This window comes from Pan troglodytes, chromosome 10, assembly GCF_028858775.2.
Source record: "Pan troglodytes isolate AG18354 chromosome 10, NHGRI_mPanTro3-v2.0_pri, whole genome shotgun sequence".
In the NCBI taxonomy this organism is placed as follows: domain Eukaryota; kingdom Metazoa; phylum Chordata; class Mammalia; order Primates; family Hominidae; genus Pan; species Pan troglodytes.
The window spans coordinates 102138251-102155279 of NC_072408.2; the positions used below are offsets into that span (position 1 = coordinate 102138251).

General features: G+C 36.6%; 1 protein-coding gene and 1 non-coding gene across 51 annotated transcripts in view; both read left to right on the plus strand.

Moving 5' to 3' along the window:
- The window catches only part of VEZT (vezatin, adherens junctions transmembrane protein), an 80702-nt gene extending 77097 nt beyond the window's left edge, over positions 1–3605 (plus strand). For 29 of the 50 annotated variants that reach the window (XM_009426021.5, XM_003952269.5, XM_063786968.1 and 26 more), the window contains one exon: positions 2598–3605. In XM_009426021.5, the coding sequence (XP_009424296.1) occupies positions 2598–3106 (509 nt within the window). In that variant the 3' untranslated portion in view covers positions 3107–3605. Of the gene's footprint in view, positions 1–1288; positions 1372–1521; positions 1848–2597 lie in introns of all 50 variants that reach the window. The other 21 variants (XR_010148387.1, XR_010148388.1, XR_010148385.1 and 18 more) reach the window with 2 other exon arrangements.
- A 7236-nt stretch (positions 3606–10841) lies between these two features.
- On the plus strand, positions 10842–10934 carry MIR331 (microRNA mir-331). The gene has a single exon (NR_035754.1). It is a non-coding gene; the product is annotated as a microRNA mir-331 (primary transcript).
- The last annotated feature ends 6095 nt before the right edge of the window (positions 10935–17029 follow it).

Below are 17029 nucleotides of genomic sequence, written 5' to 3' on the forward strand. Positions count from 1 at the left end.
TATCTTGCAAACTCTTTGCAGATTTTTCTCCAACACTGCATTGATGATGGCTCTCTATCTTAAAACCTATAGTGGTTTCTCCCTTTCTTATTGTGTTGAATCTAAACTCTTTTTCCTGTTTTCAAGTCTCTTCATCATAAGAATTCATCTATCCAATTATATTTTCTACTGTTTTTACTATAGATATCTTCTTATGTTTATCGAATTAAACTACAGTTCACAAATGTGTTATTTTTATTCATGAAAAAAATTCATGCTGGCCAAGCACAGTGGCTCACGCCTCTAATTCCAACACTTTGGGAGGCCAAGGCAGGTGGATCACTTGAGGTCAGGAGTTCAAGACCAGCCTGGCCAACATGGCGAAACCCCCTCTCTACTAAAAATACAAAAATTAGCCAGATGTGATGGCGCACACCTATAATCCCAGCTGCTCTGGAGGCTGAGGCAGGAGAATCGCTTGAACCTGGGAGGTGGAGGTTGCAGTGAGCCGAGATCGCGCCACTGCACTCCAGCCTGGGTGACAGAGTGAGACTCTCTCTCTCAAAAAAAAAAAAAAAAAAATAATAATAATAATAATAATTCATGCTTACCCCTTTACCAAGAATTCTGCCTTCTCCACCAAGCTGTCCTCTCTACTAGTCTCTCCTTCTCCATGAATCCTTCTCTGAGTGCTCCAGCTCTGCCGCCTCTCCTAACACTACAGACCCTCACACTAGAGGAACATTGTGATAAAATATAAAGGAAGTCTTGAACCCCAAAGCATATAGCAGAGAAGGGAAATGATTAACAGATTGATTTCCTGCAATCTGTTCATTCATATACTGGGCCTACATACATCAGAGATTAATTTTAGGCACTATTGTTTTCTATATGTTCAGGGTTTTGTTTTGTTTTGTTTTGTTTGTCTCTGTAACAAAATTACAGTCTTCTTAAATAGGGGCCTTATTATCCCACAGCATTCATTCAGCAAATTACTCATTCAACAAGTAGTTATTAGGTACTTGTTATATGTCAGGCACTGTTTACTGCTGTATCCCTAGCGCAAAGATCAAGAGACAAAATGTAAAGCCTCCTACCTGCCTCAAGGCTTAAATTCTAACACACTCGTCAATTGATCCTCTCATTACTCAGATTATATCCACCCCATTTAATTAGTAATAATTGTGAACTATCAACCAACTTCTAATATATGTTGCTTCCTTTAAGAGCTAACAGATTTATAAACTAAGAATGTACATATATTGAAAATAGCATTGTATATAAACTTATATCCTTTTTTATTGTTTAGTGTTTTCTTCATATAGCTTTAAAATTATGCTATTGACATTATGGGAAAGATTTATCAATGAGAGAAATGTGTCTCTTTTTCAGGTATGTGCTTTTGATATAGTTTACATTGGAAAGGGTCATAATGCTGTTTTAGTTTGTGAAAATAAGTAAAAAGCTGCTGATACCATAGAATGCTTTTCCCATGAAAAATTTCAGTACATCTTCCAGAGCTGTTTTCATCTCTGCCTACAGGGGTAAAGTCCGCATGGAATTAGAGGGGGAAAGTCTGCACTGGAACCTGCTGTGGCCATTTTTTTTCTGTTGTTGCTGCTTCTCTAGTGGAGTTACTGCAGCTTAGGGATGGTTCCTGGAAGTGGACACATTTTACAAAAACGTTTTTTAAATACACGCCAGCTCTTCGAGAAGCACTTTTTTCCTTCCGTCATGCTTCATACTATATTGTATTGTACTAACCCCTCATGCTGGGATGAGCGACTGCCTAGCAAGCAACCCACTGCCTACTAACATCAAGAGGGGCTAAATAAAACTGCATTTTCCTTGCAAGGACAACTTCTACCGTATGAATATATATTATATTTATGTATTATATTTTGTACAATAGTTGATCTTGAATGCAGACTTTATTTCATTTGTATTTTTCGTGGTACTACAAAATGTGTAGAAGTTATGGCTTTTCTTTCATTAGGGTCTTGTTAGGTGGTTGGCAAGTAAGTTAAATTGTATGTTGCATTTTTTTCCATGCTGTTTTAACTTGTAAATATATATGTATACATGTGGAAGATATTATTATTATCTAGATTACTTTAAGCCTTTTATCTGATGTATTATCAGTGAAAACCATGCTGCTCATTCCCTAATACAATGGTTCTCAAACTTTAGTGTGTATCAGAATCAAGATGAGGGCTTGTAAAATATAGCTGGTCCCTACTCCCAGAGTTTCCATTTCAGGAGGTCTGGGATCAGGCCCAAGAATTTGCATTTTTAACAAATTCCTAGGTGATAACTGATAATGTTGGTTCAGGGAACACACTTTCAGAACCACTGCTTTAATATTTTAAATAAGATAATATGTGAGGTGTCATAAAAACCTTCATCAAATCCCTATCTCATTTCATTTCTTAGGCATTTTCTCTCTTATAAAGTTTCCTGGATTTATAAATTTTCATTGATTTTACTAGAAAGTTTTATTTAGCTTTTATTTATTTATTGTTCTTTTTAAGAAAAAAACTGAGAGTTTGAATTAAAAGTTTAAATCATTGCTAGGTCCTTAGTTATTTTTTTTCTTTTTTCTTTTTTTTTATTTGAAGCCGTGTTGAAATCCTTGTCTCCTGTAGACCCAGTGGAACCCATAAGTAATTCAGAACCATCAATGAATTCAGATATGGGAAAAGTCAGTAAAAATGATACTGAAGAGGAAAGTAGTAAATCTGCCACAACAGACAATGAAATAAGTAGGACTGAGTATTTATGTGAAAACTCTCTAGAAGGTAAAAATAAAGATAATTCTTCAAATGAAGTCTTCCCCCAAGGAGCAGAAGAAAGAATGTGTTACCAATGTGAGAGTGAAGATGAACCGCAAGCAGATGGAAGTGGTCTGACCACTGCCCCTCCAACTCCCAGGGACTCATTACAGCCCTCCATTAAGCAGAGGCTGGCACGGCTACAGCTGTCACCAGATTTTACCTTCACTGCTGGCCTTGCTGCAGAAGTGGCTGCTAGATCTCTCTCCTTTACCACCATGCAGGAACAGACTTTTGGTGATGAGGAGGAAGAACAAATAATAAAAGAAAATAAAAATGAGATAGAAGAAAAGTAAGAACCAAGATTCATGTGAAGTGATATTAGATTGTTCCTTTTACAAAAGTGTTTAGCTTCAAGACTGGAAAGGGAATATGAGTGTAAGTTTACTATATATAAAGCTAAGATGTGGATTTACAGGAAGAACCCTGGTTTGAATGACTGATCTGAAATTAGTAGTTACCTGTAAATGGCAGATCTTTTAGGAAAATAAGAGAAAGGTAAGGGCTCTTTTGAATAAACTGCTGTTTTATTTGTGGCACAACTGATCAATCTTGGAAATTCTTTAAGTATTTTTAATAAGAAATGAATTATCATTTCTTGCCAGAATTTGCTACCTTAAGGTGATTGGGAAAATTCTGTTGCAAGAACATTAACATTTAGTATGACTCCTTTTTACTGTATTCTTGCAGTTAATAACTGCAGCTATTATGTTAATAACAAGTTGTTTGTATTTTATTTTTGTTTATACCAGTCTTAAAGATCCAGGTTCTGAATAAAAAAATTAATTGATACAATTGATGTGTGCTGGGGTTTGGAACTAAAAGTAGTTTCAACAGTGCGTGGGTTATGACATTTCTTATGTTTCTTTGTTTGTGTGTGTATTTAGTAGTTAATTTTAAGATGTCCTAGTGATCTTTAAAAGAAAAATATTGTACCATTTTTTAGAATTACACTTTCACCTTTCTTTTTGCAATTGAAAGTGATGATGTCAAAGTGGGATTTCTGTACTCCAAGGCCCCACCCCCAATTTAGCAAGCAGAAAAACGTTCCTTGTATCACTTTACCTTGGATAATTGGGTGCCATTAACACAAACAGGTCACAATCCTGCTGTTTTCTAGCCCTGTCCACCATACTGAGATTCAGGAAACATCCTGTCAGCCTCCTGGAAAGCATCCTTGTCTCCTTAGTATTTCATTTACAAACTACCTCTTAACAGAGACTGCTTTTCAAATTGGGCAATCTTACCTGTTTTGTGTTGTGATTGCATTTTCAAAGAGTAATTATTTTCAGCATATACAGTTTTGAAACCTGTAGCTCCTATGCAATAACATAGTTCTATAGACATTATTTGGGGGAAATGTAGTAATAACTCAATCTATGTTGCTGTCCTAGAAAGGAAATTGCATGATGAATCTAGATTGTCTTTAGAGTAAAGAAACACATTCAAATTCCTGTAACTTATCACTTTCAGTGAGTAAATTTACTTATACCAAAGGGGATTTTTTTTCTTTCAGGAATCTAAGGAAATTTACTTTTTAACCTGAGAAAAAAACTTGGTTCTGCTTTATATAAACAGTAGAGATTATTGTGCTATAAGTGATTTTGCCTTTTTGCCAAAATCCTGGAACTCATCTATAATTAACCTCTTAGGAGCAATACCTTAGGTTGGGCCTTGCTTTACTACTTAGAAATAGCTAAATTTCAATTTTAAAAATCTTTGTGTGTTATAACTGTTAAATTATTCAATAATACTTAGGGTTTACTTTCTTATTTAAATCACTTATTTAGTTTACCGACTTCATTTTTCTTTGGATTTAGAAGAAGCAATTATGGAAAAACTTGGTAATCTCTCTCAACCTATAACCTTACACAGGAAGAATTAGAGTTTAATACTTTTTAATTCTTTTATTGTATGTTACTTTTATTACACCAGTTTGGGGGGAAATCTTCATAAAATTGTATCAGTTTTATTCAGTGTTCTCTAAGGTGATACCTTTTAATTTTGAAAGACTAAATAATTTTAATCGAGAATTTCCAGTCTTTCAGTCTGATCTATTTAATTCACTACTTGTTACATAATCCAGTGAAAACTCTACTTGTTGAAATTATGACATAAAGATCTTGCAGCTTTATTTGAGTATTTGTTCTTTTGTGTAGTTTCCATCTTTTAAAATATTTAAAATATTTTCAAGATAAAGTATTATCTTCTCTGCAAAAATTCCTGGAGTAATTTTCTCTCATAATATTTGAAGTCAGTGGTTCTCAGTTGTATTAGTGGGGTAACTACATCAAAATAAATAAAGTCTTATTTTTAAAATGCAAATTTTAGACCATACTCCCAGTGATTCTTAGTTGGTCCTTTTGGAATGAGCCATAGGTAATGTTTATATCCAATAAAATCTAGGAACCTCTGTCTAGAACTTTGCTCTTCTTGCCATGAATACCTTAGGAAGTATTAAAAAACAGGCCAATGTAATATGAGTAGGTTTTCTTGTTTGTTACTTTTCTAAGAATATTTTACTTCCCTTAGCAGGCTTTTGGCTAGCTTTCAAAGCTGCCACCCTGGCCGGGTGCAGTGGCTCACGCCTGTAATCCCGGCACTTTGGGAGGCCGAGGCAGGCAGATTGCCTGAGCTCAGGAGTTCGAAACCAGCCTGGGCAACATGGTGAAACCCCGTCTCTACTAAAAATACAAAAAATTAGCTGGGCATGGTGGTGGGTGCCTATAGTCCCAGCTACTCGGGAGGCTGAGGCAGGAGAATGGCGTGAACCCGGGAGGCAGAGCTTGCAGTGAGCCGAGATCATGCCACTGCACTCCAGCCTGGGCGACAGAGCGAGACTCCGTCTCAAAAAAAAAGCTGCTACCCTATATACAGAAGAAGCCCTCTGGGGAAAAAAATAAAACACTGCAGGGAAAACTTATAATTGTGCTTTTTAAGTTTTACAATATGATTTTTAACAGTATGATTCTTGTTAGGAGTATCATCCTGACAGTTTTTAATACAGATATTTCTGTAGTTTGTTTTACCAGGACAAACCTAGTACTTCATGGAAGAATGCATGTGAGAGTCTATTTAGGTCACTCTTGAAGACAGAATTTGTACCCTTTGTCTACCTCCAGGTAGGAAAGTCCATTTAAAACTCAATTTTCTTAAAATAATAGTAATACTCTGATTTACGTAAGAAAAGTTATAAAGCTTTTAGTGTTAAAGCATTAAAAAAATCAAGTCCTGATACATTCCACAAAATTGTAAGTCAGTGGAGTGTTTACAGATCATTTCACTCTGGTGACTAACTCTTCACTTCCTATCAGTAATGTAAAATATGAAAAAGTTCAACTGATTTGGTTTAATCATAGTATATTGTTCCTGTACCCAAAACAAACAAAGAAACAGACTAAATACTATAAGAGTGTATTATAGCTCAGCTAAATCATTGTTTGAACTAAAGTAGATATTATGCTAAGAATGACAACCAGACAAGGCATAAAGATTGATTTATTTTTCCAATTCTACTTACAAGAAAATAGTTATGCAGTTCACAATTAGAAAATAAAGCTACAAATATTTTAGAAGAGAAAATATAGAAAAAAAATGCAGTAACCATTTATCTGTCATCATAGACAGGTGATTAATTTGCCTAAGTTAACTTCTCAGCTAACTAAAACAAATCCATTTTAATAATTTAATAACTAAATGCACTACTTCTCTACTTTGTCTAGAGTATATAGAATATAATTTAACTTTTTCTGTCATCTTTAGGAATATCAGTTTCTATCATGGGGTAATAAACAGAAACTCATCCTCAGGGGCTACTGAGATGTATGTCAGGTACCCCTTTACAACATGACCTCACATTGGTGTGCTTTTTTCAGTTATGTCTGTTTTTCACAGTTTCTCTATCTTCCCTTATAATCAGCTGTCACTTTTGCCGCTGTCTTGTGTGCCTGCCTCCTGCAATAGGCCCCTAATTTGCTGCTTCTAATCTGCTGTGGACTGAGAAACCAGATTGCCAAGCTTGCTAGAATTGTGTCTAAAATAAGAGTAAGTAGACTGAAAGAGAGCTAAGGGGCTTTTCTGTCAGTAAAGTGCATGGACTTTGTGATACCTGCTTGACTGCTTAGCATTGTTTTGTTTGCTTCTTAGTTCTTTACTAAAAACTTGCTAAAACAGATACTTGGTTGAATATGTGATTGCCATGTATTTGAAGTTCTAATTCAGTTTTTATATAATGATGTTTCTAGGACTTCCATTAATGAATTCAACTATAAGAGAAATTTGACTATCATTTTTGAATAAATAATTGTGTATATTTCAGAAAAATGTTAAACGTATTGTTATCATTAATTGTTCTTAGTACAGTACACAGATTTAAAACTTACGGCACTATAAATGTAACTTCAACTCTGTTCATCAAGACTTATGTTCTAGAACTATTGTTATGAGACTAAAGATGGCTAATTTAGTAAGAACTGGGTAACTTGAATATTTGGGGAATGAGTCATTCTAGATATCCCAGTTTCCTGCAGAGCTTGAACCTCTTTCAGCCCTAAAATTTTTTGGAATAATCTCTGAAGGAAATCTTCATAAAATTGATATGCATTACTGTCTTAAATAATATATGAATGTATTTTAATTTGTTTGGTATCAAAATGATCAGCATTAACATCACTTATTATAATCTGATAGACTAATCAGACATTGAGAGCTGTTTGTCCCTGTACTAAATGGCTCCATTCTGCTGTACTCGTTTTAGTTTTCATGTCTTTAACAGTCGTTCTGATTCTTCCATTTCTATTACTGCTTGTTTAAGTGTGCCTGTAGCAGTAGCCCTTCTCCACCTTCATAATGTGCCTTCTGATCTGCTTTCATTTTGGAGACCAGACAAACTAAGTTTATTAGACTTCTGTGTAAAGTAAGAATAAATAAACTCAAAGTGAAGACTTGAGGAAGTGGATTATGCTTAAATGCATGGATTTTGTGACATCCGTTACTTTACTACCTGTTTCATTGCTATCGTTAAAATAAGTGAAGCTACCGAATTAGATACCTGCTCTCAAAATAGAAAAGTTGTTATGGTACAAAAGGAACCATTTTGTTTACATACTTTACTTTCTCTAAAGTTAGTTCTATACTAGAATTATTTGGCGCTGATTAAAACTGGTCCACTCAAGTTAGCATTTTCTATAGTATTTTCTATTTGAATTGGAGACTACATGCTGTTAAGAATTTCTTTGGCGTTTTTTTTGTTGTTGTTTTGTTTTGTTTGAGACAGAGTCTCACTCTGTTGCCCAGGCTGGAGTGCAGTGGTGCAATCTCAGCTCACTGCAAGGTCCGCCTCCCAAGTTCATGCCATTCTTCTACCTCAGCCTCCGGAGTAGCTGGGACTACAGGCGCCCGCCACCACTCCGGCTATTTTTTCGTATTTTTAGTAGAGATGGGTTTTCACCGTGTTAGCCAGGATGGTCTCGATCTCCTGACCTTGTGATCTGCCGTCCTTGGCCTCCCAAAGTGCTGGGATTACAGGCGTGAGCCACCGCGCCCAGCCGGCTTTTTTTTTTTTTTAAGAGAGAAATGTATCTTCATTTCCAGGACATGAAAATAGATTAAGCCCTGAAAAATAAGAAAACATTCACTATTAATGTCACAGAGACCTGAGAAGTAATAAAATTTATAGACTATAGGCAATTATACCACAAAGAATTTATTTTTTGATTATGCTAGTTTTAAAAACAGGGTCTTTATTTTTATTCAGCTATAGTAAGTGTACGTTAAAAGCTTACCAGAAGTTATCAGTGTTAGATCTAATGATATTGGCAGATATTTGAATGACTAAATTCCCACTGTCATTCTGTACTGGGCATGATTAAATTGTAATTTAATATTTAATAATTAAGCAGGATCACTTTTCTCTCTTGAATGAAAAATAAAATTTGCACACTATAATATTTACAAGTAAAAGTCAAATCTGTATAGAAATGGATATCCTAGCATCAAACAACTTATTTTTAGCAACATGCTGATTATTTTAGTAACCATATATTGACTCATGTTTTCATTACAAAGTAACTGTCAAATCAGTCTGTTTATTTTATGACCATGCCTCATAGTCGGCATTCAATTATCCATGCTAATGGAAGGGATCTGTGGTATAATAATCATAAAAGATAAGTGGTCCAGGCTGGGCGCGGTGGCTCACGCCTGTAATCCCAGCACTTTGGGAGGCCGAGGCAGGTGGATCACGAGGTCAGGAGTTCGAGACCAGCCTGACCAACATGGTGAAACCCCGTCTCTACTAAAAATACAAAAATTAGCCGGGCGTGGTGGTGGTACCTGCCTATAATTCTAGCTACTCAGTAGGCTGAGGCAGGAGAATCACTTGAACCCGGGAGGCGGAGGTTACAGTGAGCCGAGATTGCGCCATTGCACTCCAGCCTGGGTGACAGAGTAAGACTTCATCTCAAAAAAAAAAAAAAAAAGATAGGTGGTCCAAACCAGTTTCTTGAGTTGAGACTGCCATTATAGAAGAGATAGTCAAGATACCAAAGCCAGGTCAGTGATAAAAGAAGAAAACTTCTGAGTGTAGTTGTGAGAGGAAAGTGATTCTATTCAGTGTAATTGCTGTAAACCAAAAAGAGGATTAATTGATTCAAGGATTCACACATGTAAAAGTTTAGCATGAATAAGGAGGAACTGATTTTATAGATATTCTAAAATGTGTGATAAGCTAGGACATAGTGGCTCACACCTACAATCCTAGCACTTTGAGAGGCTGAGGCAGGAGGATCTCTTGAGGCCAGGAGTTCAAGACCAGCTTAGGCAAGAAACAGCAAGACTTGGTCTCTACAGAAAAACGTAAAAATTAGCTGGATGTGGTGGCACACACCTGTAGTCCCAGCTGCTCAGTAGGCTGAGGCAGGAGGATCACTTGAGCCCAGGAGGCCACAGCTGCAGTGAGCCATGATTGCACCACTGCACTCCAGCCTGGGCAACAGAACGAGAGACCTTGTCTCAAAAATAAATAAATGAAAATGGGCTGGGCGTGGTGGTTCACACCTGTAATCCCAGCAGTTTGGGAGGCCCAGGTGGGCGGATCACCTGAGGTCGGGAGTTCAAGAACCGCCTGACCAACATGGAGAAACCCCGTCTCTACTAAAAATACAAAATTAGCCGGGTATGGTGGTTCATGCCTGTAATCCCAGCTACTCAGGAGGCTGAGGCAGGAGAATCGCTTGAACCTGGGAGTCGGAGGTTTTGGTGAGCCGAGATCGTGCCAATGCACTCCAGCCTGGGCAACAAGAGTGAAACTCTGTCTCAAAAAAAAAAAAAAAAGAAGAAGGAAAATGAAATGTGTGATAAATTAAAGTACATATAGTATTTTTTATGGTATATATTTTAATGTATTTAGCTTGTCAGCAATGAAATTAGTTTTATCTCTATGTATTGAACTTCATTTAGCAAGATATTATTGCAATAGTACAGTATTTAAGCTGCATATTCTCCTGACTGCATTATCCTTTAAAATCAGTATATTCTATGAGATATGGTTATGGATATATATATTTCCTCTCCTATTTATATCTTAAGATTTTCTTAAAGGATAATTTTACTGTTTTAGGCTTTATGTTTTTCAGTTTTATATCATTTCCTAAAGCTTGGCTACCTACAAATGAATATTATTGAAGAATTTTTCTAAAACTAAAGCATGTCTTTTATAAGTTTACTCTTTTATAATATCCTAAACAAAGCATATCCTTTTCCCCTTCCTTAAGTAAATTCTTAAGGAAATTAACTTCATTTCTAAATCAAAGTATTTTCTGCACTTTTATTGCACCAATCTGTTACCTTCTGTTCATACCATGACTTAAATAATGCTTACTCAGGCACAGTACTATCAGCTGACAACGTACAGAAGGCTCCAGAAATGTCACTCCCATCCCTTAAAGGTTGGTATATGGTCCTGGTACAGTCGTGGAGGTCCATATGGGTGAAAAGCCCAGAAGTCTACCTGAGCTGAAAGCACTCCCAAGGAGTTTGGTTTTGTTTGGGTTTGTTCTAGGTATGGTCCCAGGGATCCCAGATCAAACCAGGCCCCTGGGCCTATCCTAGAACCAACCTAAGCTCGCGCATCATTCCTGGAACATCAAGAGTGTGAAGACTGAAGATAACCTGAGGCCTACCAGACATCCTATATTCACCAAGATTCACATTTTTTGGTACGTGTGCCTACATTTTAGCAAAAATTGGTTGGTTAATCCTTCTAAAATTAGAGGGATGACATTGGGTAACAAAGTCTTCCCAGCCTTTGGCATTATAGTAATTTCTCGCAATAGAAATTCCATACAGATATTATTGCCAGTGAAGAGAGTTATTCTTGTTTATTATCAGTTCTATATTTTTAGCTGAAGCAACTTAGCCCTAAAAAACCCCAAAATCAACTTCTTCCTCCAAATTAAACTCTCCCCCAAATTTAATGGTTTCTGTTTTCTTAAATGTTTTTCTACTTGACACTGTTATGTCAGTCTCATGTAACTGAATAATTGTTTATAATTTCTGAAGAGCATTTAGTCTTTGCCATCTGGCTTCAGTGCCAAATGATTTTAAATTCTTGTTTTTGGAGACTAATGACTTTTTCCTTAATTTATTATCAAATTTGCCACATTTTAGAGCTCACTTTTAGAAGTTCTGCTATGGTTAATGAAAACAAGCTAGAATGACACAGTAGAAATGGGTTAATACGTCACATTTTACATCACTATTTTGTAGAAGATTTTTAGTAAGTTTCTCTATTTTTATTCCTTGCCACTCTGGATTTTAAAAATATTCTGACCTAGTTGATCCATCACATGGTCTCATATCACAACTGTTGCATCGCTATAGTCACATAGATGTTTTTCTGTTTAATTTAGAAGACAGTATTTCTGAAAAAGTATGAAAGGACCCCAAATCCAAAAGTTATGGTGCACAATGAAAATGTATGCTTTTAATAATGCTGGCTTCTGCAGTAGGTGTAGACCATGTTTCAAATAACCACAGACTAATCAGAAACTCCACATGTGAAAGGAACTTGAAATTGTGCTATTCCTCCAAGCTTATAACACCAGCAAATTGGGTCAATAGGTTATTCCTTTAAAATAGGACTATGAGCCTACAGAGGCTCACTCTGAAGAACTCAGCCGTGGAGTTAGTTCTGTACTATATCCATCGCAACAGACATGCTTCATCCCATAGACTTCTTGACATAGCTTGAAATGAGTGAACCCATCCTTGATTTATATACAATATATGTTCTCAGTATTTTGGGAGCCTTTCCACTTTTTTAAACCTGGTTCATTATGAACACTGAAAATAGGAATTTGTGAAGAGTTAAAAAGTTATAGCTTGTTTACGTAGTAAGTTTTTGAAGTCTACATTCAATCCAGACACTTAGTTGAGTGTTAAACTGTGATTTTTAAAAAATATCATTTGAGAATATTCTTTCAGAGGTATTTTCATTTTTACTTTTTGATCAATTGTGTTTTATATATTAGGGTAGTACATTTCCTACCCTACCTGAAGACTTGAGATTATAGTCTTTGGGGGGATGGGCAAAGTACTCTCTTTTTTTGCATCTTTTAAATTGTGATTTTTAAAAACACATATAAATTTTACTATCTTAACCATTTTTATGTGTATAGTTCAATGAGATTAAGTCCAGTCACATTGTTGTGAAACAGATCTCCAGAATTTTTTCATCTTGCAAATCTGGGACTCTATACCCATTAAACAACTCCCATTTCCCCCTTCCCCACAGCCTTGGCAACCATCATTCTACTTTTCTCTATGAATTTCACTACTTTAGATACCTCATATAAATGGAATCATACAGGATTTGTCCTTTCGTAGCTGACATATTTCACTTAACATAATGTCCTCAAGGTTCATCCATATTGTAGAATGTGATAGGATTTCCTGCCATTTTAAGGCTGAATAATATTCCATTGTATGTATTTACCACATTTTTAAATCCATTCATCTGTTGGTGGACGTTTGGGTTGCCTCCATCTCTTGGCTATTGTGAATAATGCTGCTGTAAACACGAGTGTGCAAATATCTATAATTTTTTAACACAGTACTTTATTTTCGGTATTTAATCATATGGAATTTTTGTCAATTATGTTAAAGGATTTTACAACAACCCAACTATAGATTTATATATATATGTATTATTGTTGTTCCTTCTAAGCTTAAGAAGTATCTAATAAAATCCATACTTCCTTATATCTTTTTGTGTGTGTACCTTTTTTATTCTGCTCTTTGCCATATGGATTAATACCAAAAGGTAAAAATCCCTTTTCCTTCGTCTCTGTTTTTCTTCCATTATAGTATTTTTCAGAATTTGTTAATATGCCAAAAGATGGCAGTTGTCTGGGCAAGCCATTGATTCATTACTCCAAGTTTTGTTTGTTCATTTAAGTGCCTCATATGATAATTTATCACAGTGAAAACAGCAGCGTAAATTTTAAAGTTCCATTTTTGCCATTCCCAGTGATTGTTAGCCACTGAATACATTCTGGGCATGTTATATTTATTGACTTATATAACCTCCTTGACAGAAAAGACACTGACACCAAGAAGGTCATGAACACCCGATGAAGCATGCTTTGACAAGTTGGTTGAATTAATGTTACTGGTTTGAACCTTTCTAGGCTTACCTACACTCTTAGGAACATTCATGGGAACTCCAAAATGGTTCTGTATACTAAAAGCTAGTTAAAGAGAAAGTGGCCTCCCTTGAACTGGACTTTTAAATAATAAGCCATTTCTTTCCAGAAAAGATTTAAGGCAAGGAATAAATATCTATAAAGGCAATTTTTGAAACTTGACCCTTGTCTGGAATTTTCTAATTGAAAGTATGAGATAAGGTAGAATATGTGTAATTACTGGATTCTGAAGTCATTGAGTAGGAAATATCCCATATAGTAGTCCTTCCTTGTCTTCACAATTTGCTTCTGAAGGTCTTTAGCAGATGTGCTATAGCCATTGAAAATTAAGTTGGCAAATGGTAATTTTGCCCGAATGTACATCTGTAAAAGTTAATGAACATTTTCAGAATCTGATCATTAAAAAGTAGTCCCATTTAAAAGATCTCCAAATGTGTCTTTATGAGAAAATGTTCATGGTATACACATAAAATAGTCATCATACATGTTCCTAGAAATATATTCCTAGAAGATATTGTTTAAAGATAAGAAAAGAGGCTCAGTAGTTTTCTCACTCAGTCACACACACAAAGTGTCAGAACCAGTATCCTAATTAGATAATTAGATCCTAAGAGATACCAACATCTGCTCTTCATCATTATGATAAACTGCCTATGTATATACGTTTCATTTTACAGCTAATCTCTAGGAGACAGTACAGAGACCTTGATTTTGGTTTTTTGTTGTTCTTCTTTTTCTAAAAAGAGACAGGGTCTCACTGTGTTGCCCAGGCTGGTCTCAAACTGTTAGGCTCAAGTGATCCCCTTGCCTCAGCCTCGGGAATAGCCAGGATTACAAGTGCGAGCCACTGTGCCAGGCAAAGAGCCCTTAAATTTGGAAGTCATTAGACTTGAATTCTGGATTTAAAAACTACTTCTCTAAAACTCAGGCAAATCACTTAGCCATATTAAGCCACAGTTTCTTCTGTAAAAACAACAAACAGCATTAATTATGATTTATAAATGGGACTAGACCTCTGAAAGCCTCTTCCATTTTTAAAACTCTGTTCCTCTATTATTAATAAAAAGATACAACTCTACTAGGTAAAGCCAAGTTTGTCCTTCTGTGCAAGAGAGTTGCAAGAGAGAGCTTATTTTTAGGCACAGTAAATAACTTGAGAATATTCAACTGGTAGTGGTTGGACAGAAAGAATAAGAGGGGACTTCAGAGGCCAAAGCAGGCGGATCACTTAAGGTCAGGAGTTCGAGACCAGCCTGGCCAACATGATGAAACCCTGTCTCTACTAAAAATACAAAAATTAGCTGGGTGTGGTGGCACGTGCCTGTAATCCCAACTACTTGGGAGACAGACAGGAGAATCGCTTGAACCTGGGAGGAGGAGGTTGCAGTGAGCTGAGGTCGCACCACTGCACTCCAGCCTGGGAGACAGACTGAGAATCGGTAAGAAAAGGTGGCAGGGGAAGGAGACCCTAGTTTTAAAAAAAAAAAAAAATGTAGCTAGTTCCAGCACAGAACTTAATACTGCTGAGGGCAAAGTATACCCTTATATTTTCAAGCAATCCAACGCAAGTACTTGAAAGTTAAAGTGTACACATTCAAAAGGAACAATAGCTCCCTGTGATTACTTGTTATTCCTTTCTCCTTAGATAGCATAATCTTTTCATTATGAAGGGATGTCCTATTGCAAGGTTTTCTTTGTGGGTATACAAGTTTCTGGCTTATCTTCATTTCTGAAACAAAAGAATCTTTCTTATTTCATGTCTAGAACCATCTATGAAGCCATTGTTGGCTGTAATTGAGTTCTGTGTGGTTCCTTAATCTAAAATGGTTTGTCTCTGTTCTTTAGCACCCATGCCTGGCTATTAGCCATCAAGCCATTTATCTTGCTTGAATTTAGAAGATTAAGCTATGATACATGGGTCATGATAGCCAATGACAAGATTACAATAAAAAATACATATGTGAATATTTTATAAGATCTGAAGAACTTAATGATTCTTTCTAAACAGTGACATAAGGATGATTTTTAGCCAGTTTTTTTTCCCCCCAAAATGAACATGAAATACTTGTATCATTGGAAGGGGGGAAGATGAAGTTTTAAAAATTGATAAGGACCAGATGCGGTGGCTCAAGTCTTTAATCCCAGCACTTAGGGAGGCTGAGATGGGAGGATCACTTGAGCACAGGAGTTTGAGACCAGCCTGGGCAACATTGTGAAACTCCATCTCTATGAAAAATAAAAAATTAGCCTGGCATGGTGGCACATGCCTGTAGTCTCAGCTACTTGGGAGGCTGAGGTGGAAGGACTGCTTGAGCCCAAGAGGTTGAGGCTGCAGTGAGCCATGATTGTGCCACTGTACTCCAGCCTGGGTGACATAGCAAGACGCTGTCTCAAAAAAATTTGTTTTCAATATATTGATAATGTTTCATTCTTATTTGGGGCTTATATTCACACATAAGAAAGTTTTCCGTTCTGTATATATTCAAGCTATCACCTCATAGGCCTAACCTGGCGCCTAGAGAAACCGGGGCAGGGCTGTGTGTTCAGTTCTTGCAGGAATAGCTTAGTCTGATGATGTTTTATTGAGTTTTAATTTTAGTAGAACTTCAAAACCTGGAATAATCTAACCTAGAGGTTCTCAGCATTTTAACAACCAAGAACCCGTGATACTCACCATGGGTGTCATGTTTTGAAGGTTTTCACCACAAAATCTACATTCATTAAAAGCCTATAATTTGTGCACACACACATACACACACACACCCTTTTCAACATTAACCAAAGCCAGCCTGGCATGGCGGCTTACACCTGTAATCCCAGCACTTTGGGAGGCCAAGGCAGGCAGATCACTTGAGCCCAGAAGTTCAAGATCAGCCTGGACAATATGGCAAAAGCCCATCTCTACAAAAAAATACCAAAAAAAAATCAGTCACGTGTGATGGCACACACCTGTAGTCCCAGCTACCTGGGAAACTGAGATGGGAAGATCACCTGAGCCCAGAGGTCAAGGCTGCAGTGAGACTTGATTGCACGCCACTGCACTCCAGTCTGAGCAACAGAGTGAGACCCTATATCGAAAAAAACAAAAATTAACCAAAGCCATAATGGCCACTCAGAGTGTTTGGTGCTAAGGACAGAGCAGGGAACAAGGTTTCTGCCCTCATTGAATACTAGAGGGGAAAGTTAGACAATAAATATATATTGGGAGGCAGGTGATGGTAAATGCTGTATAGAAAATAAAGCTGAACATGAGGGCTATGTGGGAATGGAGAATACTTTTTTATACAAGGTGGTCAGACATGAGTGAGGGAACCATCCCCACAAATACCACAGAGAGAAGAGTTTCCCAAAAGTAGTGAGAGGTAAGTGGCTAAAGCCCTGTGAGAACAGGGCTAGGAAGGTCAAGGAGCACCTTGTAATGAATGGAATATGGTTTTACTCTTAATGAGATAGGAAGCCACTGAAGGGTTGTAAGCAGTGGAGTTGACATGATTTCACTTAGGTTTGAAAAGCATT